We start from the raw sequence: 12,399 nt of genomic DNA, 5'->3' as shown, positions 1-12,399 counted from the left end.
CTATCAAGAAGTCTATTTTTCTTCTAACTTTTTATCATTTATTTCTGTTCCATAATCTGTACACAATGTACATAGTTTGCATTAGCTACTAGAATTAAACTTTTCAATGGATTTTCATCAGTTAACCAAACCTAAGAACCCAAACCATGATTCCATCTTCCTCGTTTTCCCCCATGTGGCTTTTGACTTTTTTAAATTCTCAGGATGAGGGCACCACTGGCAAGGCCATTATTTATTGGCGATCTTTAGAGGCCCTTGAAAAGGTGATGGTGGGCCATCTTCCTGAACCACTACTGTGTGTGTACTACCATAGGTAGGGAGTTCCAGGAATTTGACCCAGTGACAATAAAGGAATGACAATATATGTCCAAGTCAGGATGGAGTGTGATTTGGAGAGGATCTTGGAGGTGATGGTGTTCCCGTGTACCTGCTGTCTTGTCCTTCCAGGTTTTACATTTGGAAGGTGATGCTGAAAGAGCCTTGGGGAGTTGCAGCAGTGTATCCTGTAGATAGCTGACACTGCTACAATTGTACACAAATTGCGTCAAGGGGGTGGATATTTAGGCCAGTGGATGGGGTGCCAATCAAGCAGACTGCTTTGACCTGGATGGTATTGAGCATCTTGAGTGCTGTTGTGGTTGGGCCTATTCAAACAAGGGGAGAGTATTCCAGCACCCTATTTCCTGACTTATGCCTTGTAGATGGTGGAAAGGCTTTGGGATGTCAGGAGGTGAGCCACTCACTGCAGATTACTCAGCCTGCTCTAATAGCTATGGGATGTATGTGCCTGGTCTAGTCCAGTTCCTGGTCAATGGTGCCCACCAGAATATTGAAAAACCTCCAGTTCTGGCTCATGTTGAACATAAGATATTTATAGAAATTGATTTTACCTCACTACAAAAAGCACAAAAGAAGCCATGTGTAATATAGTTATATTTTCGCAGTATCAGTCTACCTTGTATTTCCATTTCACTTCAGCTTTGCTTTTGTTCTGCTCTTGTATTCCAAATTTTACCACATCGTTTTGATTGTTTACACTTTCTCTGCCAGTCACATTTAACACATTCTTTGAAGCCTATGAAAAAAGAAACATTTTTATGTAGCATAAAATGCTGAAAAATAGGATAGAACTGGAGTATTAATATAATAGGACAATGTAATATGCAGCAGTGTTGTGCAGATAGTGCTTCTGTATAAGTCTAAACATCTTAACTGAAGAGCAGTATGATCAAAGTTTCAGCCATTTGTTTAGTTACAGTACCAAACAACTTTAACAATGGTGCCATGGCACACTTTCATGTTTTTGTAAAATTTGCTCCATTGATTTTTGAATTGTTTCCAAAGTGATACAAATAAATACTTTAATCAATAAAAAATAGCACTAGTTGGAAGTAAATAAAATAATAAAAATTACAACCACTCACTTCACTACTGAAGAGAATAGAATTGTTTTGAGAACGATGGCTTTTCTCTGTCTTGCACTGTATATGCCTAGTTACCAACTGCCTGTTTTTGGCATAGAGGGTCAACCTTTTCAGTTTCCATACACACTATTCATATGGGGACCAGCAAAACAGCTGATTGCTGAAGGTGCCCCATTATCCACTGGCTGTGAAGTAGATTCTGGTACAAATTCAGCAAAAATGCTCTGCTGTCCTTCACACAAACAGCACAAATGGAAACAGTTGTCAGGTAACAGAAGATACCCATTAATATAAAAGAAAAGACTTGCATTTATATAGTACCTTTCACGACCACCAGATGTCTCAAAGTGCTTCACAGCCAATGAGGTACTTTTAAAGTGCAGTCATTGTTGCAATGTAGGAAACACAGCAGCCAATTTGTATACAGGAAGCTCCCAAAACAGCAATGTGACAATGACCAGATTCAGTTTTTGAGATATTGATTAAGGGTTAACAATTGGCCAGGACACCAGGGATAAGTCCCCTGCTTCAAAATAGGGCCATGGGATCTTTTACATCCATCCGAGATGGCAGATGGGGCATCAGTTTAACGTCTCATCTGAAAGACAGCACCTGACAGTGCAGCACTCCCTCAGTACAGCACTGGAGTGTTAGTCTTGATTTTTGTGCTTGAACCCACGACCTTCTGAGTCAGAAGAGAGTGCTACCAACTGAGCCACGACTGACTCAGAGACAAACCTGCCTCGCTGCCTGTTCACCAAATTAGCAAATATGTGACAGTCACTCGGACACTAATTTAAAAACCTAGTGGGTGAATTTCAGTGGCAGGTCTCCCACTCACCCACTGAAGAGCTGCGGAAACTACAGGCTCTCCCCTTGAAGTTATGGCAAGATTTGTGCAGGAGAACGTCTGCAAAAATGTATGCTCATAATAAAAGCAGCATATAGTGTCATGAACAGATGTTTATTATGGATTTATTACTTCTGTTGCCCAGTGTTAAAACATTATAAAATTACTGTGACATTACTCAATACGGTAAAACATTGAGAGTAAAGGTCATGCAATGTTTTGGGGATAAAATCTTCAAGTGCAGTCCCCCATTTTGAGTCGAGCTGTGTGTTATTTCTAAAGATACATCTTTAAATTAGCATGATTTGTTTGTAGTTTAAAGGGGTGCTGTTTGTCTGCCGGTTTTTGAAAGATCAAAGGGCAAGAATTTCATCTCGGCAGCACTACTGCAGTCTTGGCGCCGTTTTGCTGGGGAGCACTGCACTGCCAGCAGCTTCCACAGCGGTATGCACAGCCAGCCCTCTTAAGAAGGGCGGCCACACTGATGACCCCAACGTGCACCGGAAGGCTGTGACGGAGCGCTATCTTGATGCTACACAGCCCAACCAGCCAATGCAACACCAGGATACCTAATTTGAACCAGGGAATGAATCTGCGCATCACTCTTCAAACAACAAGCACTAAGCTGCCAGGTGGGCCCTGCAATACCGTTCCTTAAAGGGCCAGGCATCCAAATTGCAGGTAAAGCAATTTTTAAGAACTACTACTATTACAAAGTGCCTGAAAGCACTCGGAAGTATTTTTGGAGGTGTTGTGGTGAGTTCCTGGATTTGTCAGGGAGTGTTGCTGTACAGTGACGGCAGAGGAGTAGGTGACCCATAAACACAAAGGTTGCAATGGGTATGGGGGCAGCAGTGTCATCACCTCTGGGTCTGCAGGATGACAGGTAGTTGGAACAGAGGCTGCAGAGAGGGCAGGTTCTGCATGATGCCCTCTGCCAGCTTGGAGCCGGATTCTTGTATGCTCCTTGACAGTGACAGGAGGCTGTCGGGCAGGCCAGCCATTGCATGGCCAGCATTGCAGCGTGCATGCCCATCAGCACTTTCCCTGTATGCCCCCCCATTGAGGTGATTATCTGAGTCCTCTGCAGAAGAACTCATCTGCAACCCCGTCCTCCGATGAGCTGGAAAACAAACCATGCTTTACTGTTGGCCTGGCTGCAAGCCTTCACATGCCCGGTGACTCACCATGTACTAATTCTAATTCTATACTAGCCTCCAAGGTAAGTGCAATGTCAGTATCTGAGCTGGTGGCTATCAGTGTAAAATCAAGTGATGGGGCTTCTTCATCAGTGCTGTGCTGTTGCTCTCTCTCTTCCTCCCTGGACTGCTGTGACTGGGCAGGAGGCAGTTCTTTGGTGTCTGAAAGCAGGAACTCAGAAGGGGAAGGGAGGATGGGGTGGGAAGCAAGAGGTCCACAGTGACACCATCAGCAGCTTGCACATCATGCCAAGATGAGGGTGTGCTGGGACTTGAGAAGAGGCAGAAGTCAGGAAGATACCGTCATCCACAATGTCCTCAGCGACACCTTCTTTGTCATGCAAGAGAGAGGGCAGAATGTCAGTGATTGTGTAATGCTGTGTTTAGGTGATATGCATGCCACAGCTGAATAGCTGGAAGCATGTGGAGGCAGCAAGAGGTGGTGTAAGGCTGGCAGCACTGGTAGGTTGAAGTGAATTATCTGGAGATTAGGCGTGTCCTGAGTGCCAAGGACTGGTGCTGGGTGAGTGATGGGGGGTGGTGCATTGAGCAGCGTGAGAGGTTGGTGGCGTGGTGGGTAGGAGATGGCATATGAAGATGCATTCACTGGCCTTGACCATCCACATGAGGTCATCAGAGTTCTGTGGCACTGCTACCAGGTCCTTAGGGCCAGATGCTGGGAATTGACTTGGTCAACTGCTCACAATCCCTTCTGAGGGTGGTCCTCAAGGGCCGCCGATTCCCCTTTGGAACCATGGTGGCTTTCCTCCTGCCCATCTCCACCATCATATTCGTCACCTTGCAACCCTCTCTCTGCCCTCATGTTCCATTTTCCAACTTTTAAATTCCAGCAATATGATTCAGTGCAGCTTCCCTTTAAGAGTGACAGACTGCCTTTAAGAGCAGCAGGCTGGCTGCATCATATGCTCTTAGCAAAATGCTGATCATTCTGCTGCTGTGCAGAGGCAGCCAGAAGCGGTGCAGAGAAAGCCAGCAATGAGGAACCCGTGGGCCCCAAGCTGCAACCATGGTAAGGAGGTGAGTGCGCCAATTTTGCATGCTGCCCACTTCCAACATAACCAGCACGAGCAAGTCATAAATTATGACCCCGCATCCAAAAATAAAGGGCAAATGAATTTTTAGCCGGAGATATCTATTGGTTGGACTGTTTTGTGATGCTTTTATTTATTGTCTTCATTATGATGCCAGATGCATGATCCTAAGTACCTTCCAATTTGTAACTCAACCAGGAGATCTTGAGCTACGCTCAATTTTAAGTGTTTGCAAGCGCTCCTATTTGTTGTTTCAAAATGGGTTCCAATGTTGAAAATAAGTATTTTTACTTCTTCCACTGGTTTAAGAATCCAGCTTAAACCAATGGAATGGAAATATCTCTCTGGCTATAAGAATTCTACTTGAATTAAGTTTGGACAATTTCAGCACAAATTCTTAGCCAATAAATTGAGCAAGCCATCCTTAATTTGGTACTAATGGGTAATCCCATTTGCAGGCTGAAAGGATGGCTGTTGTGAAAAATAGAAAACTTTCCATCATAGTGGGCACTTTTCTGAGATGGGCGAGAGAGACAGGTCAGAATGGAGGTGGGTAGGCGCAAAGATTAAGGGGAGTTAATGGCATATTCAGGCCTATTGTCAGAGGCCAACTGGAATTTTCTACCCCTCTGCAATGGTGGCTCGACAGCTGAGGCCATTTTTTATTTTGCAACTTTTAAAAGTTGCAGGGAGGGTGCCTTAAAATGGATGTACCCTCTCTTTCTCACATCTGAACTGCAGGCTGTTGCTTCGTCTACGTTGGAGGCCCTCCTATTGGCCGTCCAACTTTAAAAGCCCACCTGCCATTCTTAATTAAAAGTGAGCCCACCCTCTGGCCATTAATTGACCAATTCGGGGAGAATCACTGACAGGTGGCTATATCCCACACTGTGCAGGATTGTGACCCTCATTTGACCCCAATGCCAGGGTGCCGACCCAAAACCCAAAATTCTGCCCACAAAGTTGAAACCGAGTAGAGAGCTGTATTCTGCATTCTAACCTGCACTGTACCTGACCTAAGGGGTGTGTTGCTCAAAAAAGGTGCCAGAAATGAGAAATCAAAATATTACAACGTTAAAGGTAAATGTACCACCTTTCACATGGTACACTGTGACACTTGGATACTGGAGTTACTGACTCCAGTACACAGAGGCAACAATTAAAAGGGGAGGAGAAGGGAGTGATTCAGAATGCACGGTGAGGAGATAAACTGTATGTAAAGGAAGGCACATATGGGTAGGAAAGAGGAAGTGGATTGCAGTGACGGGCAGAAGTTGACAAGAATGAAGTGGGAGGTAAATCGATAGCAATACAGGGAAGGGGGAAATTGACAGGGAAAGGTACAAAAGTGAGGCAGCACTTTAGATGGGAGAGGAAGGAGTGTGTCAACATTAACTGAGGAGTGGGGGGAAGCACATGTAGCAGGGTGAGGTCAATTTCTCAGCCTAAACTGAAAAACTTCATTGCCTGAACTGACCGAAACAAATGAAAACAGTTTCCATCATATTTGTGGGCAATTACTATTTACTGGGCATCAGGATAATAGAGCACAAAAGCAAGATACTGCTGGAGATCTGAAATACAAATAGAAAATGCTGGCAATACTCAGCAGGTCAGGCAGCATCTTTGGAGAGAGAGAAATCCCTCTCCACAAATGCTGCCTGACCTGCTGAGTATTCCTAACATTTTCTGTTGATAATACAGAACATCTGCTAAACTTTAAGCTATGCTGCACAAATGAACTACATATATTTCTACAGTTACAATATCCATGGGAATTTGCATTATCTCTCTAAACAATATATAATCACATGAAGTGATAGATAGAAAGGTGGATTAACTTTTAATCTAGTAAAAAACCCACCTTTCCCCCTTTCTTTGGCACTTCAGTTTTAATCAAAGCCTCCTTTGTATGTGCCTCAAGAATGTCAAGGTTTGGAACTAATGTTGTACTTTCTTTTTCTTTCTTCCCTTTTTTCTTTCCTCCTTCTTTGGCCCGTGATGCTTTCTTTTTCTCTGGCTTTTCAATAGATGCTGTTCCTGTGTGTGCTGGCAGTTTGACAGGTACAGTAGGACTTTTGGCAGTACATATTATATCACTCACCTCACTTTCATTTGTTTTAAGTGCATTCTGTGAGAAGATAAATATTGGAAAATATAATACAACCTGTAATTCACTGGCACATTTAATATTGACATCCAAGCTGAAAAGCAATTACTCTGCTCCAAAACATTTTCTAAATGGGATATTATTGAATATCTGACAGCAAACAGAGGCCGAATACCTTCTTCTTTGATATAATGTTCAATCACGAACAAACTGTTTCCTTAAAATATCGTGCTTTTACATGTAATATCAAGTTATGCTTTTCTAATTTCAGACTGTTTTTAATATGCTATCAAATATAGCTAAAAATAAAAATCAAAGTGGGAGAATTTGCTTTTCTGTGTAGCTTTCACAGACTTAATTTGAGGACAAGAATTCCAATTGCATTCAATTAAGAATACTCATTTGAACTAACTGCTAAATTTATTTCTGTAGCATCTACTGAACTTTCAGTCTAACTAAAATAGCACCATTTATTAAAAATTACTCATATCTTAAATCAAAGTGTTTATAAAATCATACATACAACCAGAAGAGAGTTTCATATAAAGCTGCAGTACCTTATAGAAAACATCAGTGTTTTCACATGATTTGTTGGAATGGCATTTATCATAATACCATGCAAAAATATAGAGTCTGAAAATACAGCAACATTACAGAACACACCGTTAGAACATTTACTGAGACTCCACCTACTTTTCTTTTGCCAACTGAAATATCTCATCCCTGTACAGTGTCATGTATGGGTCTAGCAGTGCAAGGACGTCTAGGTGTTCCAGTGATGCTGCAGAAAACATCCTCAGGAACTGATGAGTCTGAATCTTCCAGATAATAATGTATAAAAAGAATGATATCACTGATGATCTACAAAGAGGGATGCTTAATCAAGTTTTCTTCTTTCTCCATTTTTTAAAATATGCACACTTTTAACAATGTTATGCCAGTTACAACTATATCTGGCAAAAATTAAACTGTTTACTGTAAAATATTAGAAGGATGTTCCTATGAAATACTGCAGCTTTAACCCCTAAAAAGGTATATATTATGGAACTGTAAATTCATTTGACTTTTCTGGGAAAAATATGATTTCATTTCCATTAAAACATCTCTTGACAACATAATTACATTAAGAAAGAATAATTTTTAATAGCTTTACTGATCAAAAAGTCTTAGGACAAAAAACTAAATAAAGAACATTAGGAAGGTGTGATCATTATTTGATATCGTTTTAATACCCTTTAATAAATATAATAAATAAAATATTGCAGTCAGATTATGGAAGGAATCTCACCTCTGCTATTCGTATTTCTTTGGCAAATTCTTTGATAAGTTGTGCTGTTTTAATATTTTCTGGAATTTCATCTTCATGATCGGCTATAACCTAAGATGAAAATATCATGTAATAGGTCAATAACTGATAAATATTAACTGCAGCTAATGGAGAGGACTTCTACAGGGAATCATGGTGACCATGAAGTGTCATCAAGCACTAATTATGTTCATAACCTACATGACTATATCCAGATAACCAGGAATGTGCAAAGTTACTTCCTGCTTCTGTGGTTTGTGTCAGAAGGTAACTTCTAAAATGACCTTTGTAAGTAACTTTCAAAAAGGAATTGTATATATACTTGAAACAGAAAGTTTTGCAGGGCTGTAGGGAAACAGCAGGACATTGGGACTAATAGAACTGCTCTTTCAAATACATGGGATAGAAATTCGTCTGGAGCCGTTTTCAGGCCCAGAATTTGAGCTGCGTAGACATGCCCAAATCAAAAGGCCCAAAACTGGCTCTCGGGCTTTATCTAAACATTCCGCATGACCTTCTGGCTCCTGTCACTCTTCCACAGGCAGCTTGCCCTTCAGGGGGATTGTATCTTGGGCTAGCTGCAACCTCAGTTAAGTTTCAGGTGGGAGGGCAGCAAGATGAAGGCTTTGTCAGTGGCTGTCAGGGGTGCAAGAGCTCCTCCTGACTTCACATTAAAAATTACAAAATTTTTATTTAGCTTTTTGGAGGCAGCAGCTTGTTAGGGCTCATCCATGCTACGAAACCGTACTCTGCTTGAGGCACCCCAATTTCTGAGGGATTCTAAAGACAGGCCTTTGCCCCGAAGGAGCAAAGGCAAAGGGCTTAACGTTTCTTTTAGGTGGCTGCCCCAACACCTGAAAATCATTCAAGGCCAATATGATGGAGGGCAAAAACCTGCAAAATTGCTAATTTTTTGCCCCCATTTTACCAGATTATATCCCCATGGTACTTAATAACTGCAAAAAAGCAAACATTCTTTACCTGTTTCTTAGTCCATGACCTGAAAGCTCCATTTAGAGCTTTTGCTCCTAGTACCAGGTAAGAGGGAGGTTGCTTCCCAGATTTGTGCAAACCTATTGGAAATCAGGAAAGCAATAATGCCATCAGTATCAGTTGACATCAATTATAAATCCAGCATTAGATGAAAGCTTTTGAAAAATTAGACAACTAATATGTCGTTGGAAAGTAGTTTTTCTTGCTTCCATTACCTTTAAATGTCTCAAGCAGATATTTGCCAACGTACCAACATATGACTTCAAAGTTTGAAAATTTGATAGGGCTACCAATTTTCAGTCGTTTTTCCACTTCATAGGCTCTGTGTAAAACAAAATTATAGTTAGCTACAGGAACAAGCAGTTTAATCAACATGATCTAGAATTATACAATGACCCGGATTTTGGGTTAAGAATACCTGTGAGGCTATCAGTGCCCACCGTTATTACTGAGTAAATTAGACAGCAAGGTCGGGTCCTGGACATGTACAGTTAAATGTGGAAATCTGAGTATTTCTGTCTGATTTGCCCTGCTCCTCCAAATGTTGCATGACCTTGCTGATAGACTTGGCATTGAAATCCATGTAAGAGCATGAAGCTGCTGTACTTATCCATACATACCCACTAAGCACACCAGAAAAAGTTAGTGCTGGTGCATTAAGATGCAAGTGAAATAGAGTGATAGATTTAATTACTGCCAAATAACCTCTCTGGTAGTAACATTTTAATTTTGCAAGAAGTTAATTATTGTTGAAGATTTTTTTTATATCACTTTTACTTTCTGTCCCTTTTATCTCTCTCTATTCCATCTTTCTATCTCTTCATTTTGCTTTCTGAACATGATTTTACAATGAATTAAATATTCTAATTTATATTTCCTAGTTTAGACTCTGCAGGTGAAATTTTTAATCAGCCTTCGATGAGGCGGGACTGGAGGCGGACGGGCCCACAATTTCCCACCGCTGGCCAGCATGGTCCTGCCCCTGGGCCGTTTTTGAAGAGCTTGCTTGCTGAGTGGTGGGGGGTGGAAATGTCTACCCTTAATGGGCCTATTAAGACCAATCTGCAGACGCCGACTGGAGTTTTCCAGTCAGCAGTCGGGCTCCCCACTAAGGCCAAATCCAGCCCAAAGAATGAGTGGAGCTGCAGTCACAGGCCATCCTGTGGTGGGTTCCACCTCCACAATGACAACATGGCAGCTATGGTCTCTTTTTACTTTTAAAGTTTTAAAAAAGTCTTCAAAGAGCACCTCCATCTTGAGGCACACTCTCACCTACCTACATCAGCAGATCCCACCTCTGACAGTGGAGTTGCTGATCTGTCAGTGCTGGAGGGCCTCCTCGCCATCCTTATTAGGATAGGACTCCTGGAGGTGGCCACTTAATTGGCCACCTCCTCAGAAATTGCCCTCTGGGTCTCGAGGCTGGTATGTGTGGGTTCCCGATCTACATTTCCTCCCAACGACGGGACCAGGACCCACGACCGAAAATCCAGCCCTGTATATCTCAGTGAGGATTCATCAATCTGATTGGTTGAAAATACACGTTGTTGCTTGTCCTACTCACACACACCACAGATCCCCCATATAGGGTGCAAGTGCTGGAAATGCTCTCTTAAGAACCATAAGTTGTGGCTCAAAAGCCTGCCAAAAAAGTATGTGGGCAGCTGTAAACATAATTAATGGCAAGCCTGTTCTTTTGCTGCTGACTGCAAAATCCTGGCCAATCAGTATTTCAGCAAACTTAGAAAACAGTTTTATTCAAACAAATCTTTCTTCGGCCTCCTTATCTCGAGAGACAATGGGTAAGCGCCTGGAGGTGGTCAGTGCTGTGTGGAGCATCGCCTGGAGTGGCTATAAAGGCCAATTCTAGAGTGACAGGCTCTTCCACAGGTGCTGCACAGAAATTTGTTTGTCGGGGCTGTTGCACAGTTGTCTCTCCCCTTGCGCCTCTGTCTTTTTTCCTGCCAACTGCTAAGTCTCTCCGACTCGCCACACTTTAGCCCCGCCTTTATGGCTGTCCGCCAGCTCTGGCGAACGCTGGCAACTGACTCCCACAACTTGTGATCAATGTCGCAGGATTTCATGTCGCGTTGCGTATTCAAACAAATATAATGACTTTAATTCATATGGTGCTGTGATACATCTGACCCACAACTGGCTGCCTCATATTGAAGAATTTCAGTCATATTTGATTTCCAAAAAATTTGATTCTTAATACACATTGTTAAGTTGCCTGTGGCATTGCCTACAATCAGTCAATGAAAACAAGCTTTTCGATAAACAAGATGGCAATTGATGTTTGCTACCTAGTGCCCACAACCTGCAGTTACTACGTTCCCAGGAGCTGTTTACATAAGACATTCCCATTATAACTGATTATGTGGGCATTTCTAATATTAAAAATTGAAATAAAAAGCATGATCAGAATATGTAATAAGGTGTGAAGATTGTGAACAGGCAACGCACATGAATGACAGATTTTTTTTGCATGCCATGGCGTTGCACAGAGGTTTCAAGGTGAAGTTTAGTCTTCAAGTGAAGTGCGAATAACAGGACTCGGACATTCACATACATGTAGTACACATACATACACCTGCAGTTTGATTTTATATTATTTTACATAAAAATAGCAAAACCTATGGCAACTTGGGAGGCAGAGATATGGGGTGACGTTTTACTTCCAAACAGTGTCTGAAGCACATGTGCACACTTCTGCAGGAATGAGAGTGGCCAAAGACCAAAAGGCCTGAAAATTAGTGGCCAAAAACAAAAACGTCTGAAAATTTTTTTGACAAGGAACATGTAATTATAGCACTGTTAGTAAACTGTAATGAATGCTTCCAGGTCACTTCAAACGTATAGAAACATTAGTTTTCCCTTTGTTTACCTTCGATTACTGTCAAGATGGTGGACCAACGTATTAGCATAAAATCACCAAAATTATTGCAGCATTCCAACATTTCAGCATTTAATACAGTTAGTACATCATGTAATTATGAAGAATGGACTAAACTTTAACACCAGAACATGACAAACAAAAAAACAAAGAAAATTACAGCACAGTTACAGGCCCTTCGGCCCTCCAAGCCTGCGCCGATCCAGATCCTCTATCTAAACATGTCGCCTAAACTTATTCGTACATTAATCTGTGCTAAAGTTTTACAAACACACTGCTAATTGACTGGTTAGGTTTCCCCTTTAGCTGAAGAATACAGAGTTGTAACATGGGCCTTTCTAACTTTCTTGGCAGCAACCATCATAACTGCTTTGGCAGAGCATTTTGTGGCCAGTTTCTGGTGTGCAATTTCTAGCCTTTTCCTCTGTTCCTCTTCTTCTTTGCTTCCCTGATGTTTCTCCTCAGCGGACATCTTGCGGGCCTCTTGCATACACTTCACCAGCTTGCCACTGACGAGATCACTCGTCTTGTGTCTTCTTGAGAAGTACTCCAATATTTACTTATCCTCT

General features: G+C 41.8%; 1 protein-coding gene across 4 annotated transcripts in view; it reads right to left on the bottom strand.

Annotated features, from left to right (window-relative positions):
• The window catches only part of phf2 (PHD finger protein 2), a 128,006-nt gene that overhangs the window by 29,518 nt on the left and 86,089 nt on the right, over positions 1-12,399 (bottom strand). For all 4 annotated transcript variants that reach the window (XM_068051766.1, XM_068051768.1, XM_068051767.1 and 1 more), the window contains exons 9-13: positions 9,150-9,256; positions 8,923-9,014; positions 7,924-8,013; positions 6,390-6,656; positions 956-1,075 (exon numbers count right to left, since the gene is read on the bottom strand). In XM_068051766.1, coding sequence (XP_067907867.1) covers positions 956-1,075; positions 6,390-6,656; positions 7,924-8,013; positions 8,923-9,014; positions 9,150-9,256 — 676 coding nt within the window. The remainder of the gene's footprint in view (positions 1-955; positions 1,076-6,389; positions 6,657-7,923; positions 8,014-8,922; positions 9,015-9,149; positions 9,257-12,399) is intronic.

Source organism: Heterodontus francisci, chromosome 19, assembly GCF_036365525.1.
Source record: "Heterodontus francisci isolate sHetFra1 chromosome 19, sHetFra1.hap1, whole genome shotgun sequence".
NCBI classification, from domain to species: Eukaryota; Metazoa; Chordata; class Chondrichthyes; order Heterodontiformes; family Heterodontidae; genus Heterodontus; species Heterodontus francisci.
Note: the sequence above shows the minus strand (reverse complement) of the source record. Positions and strands in the feature narration are given on the sequence as shown.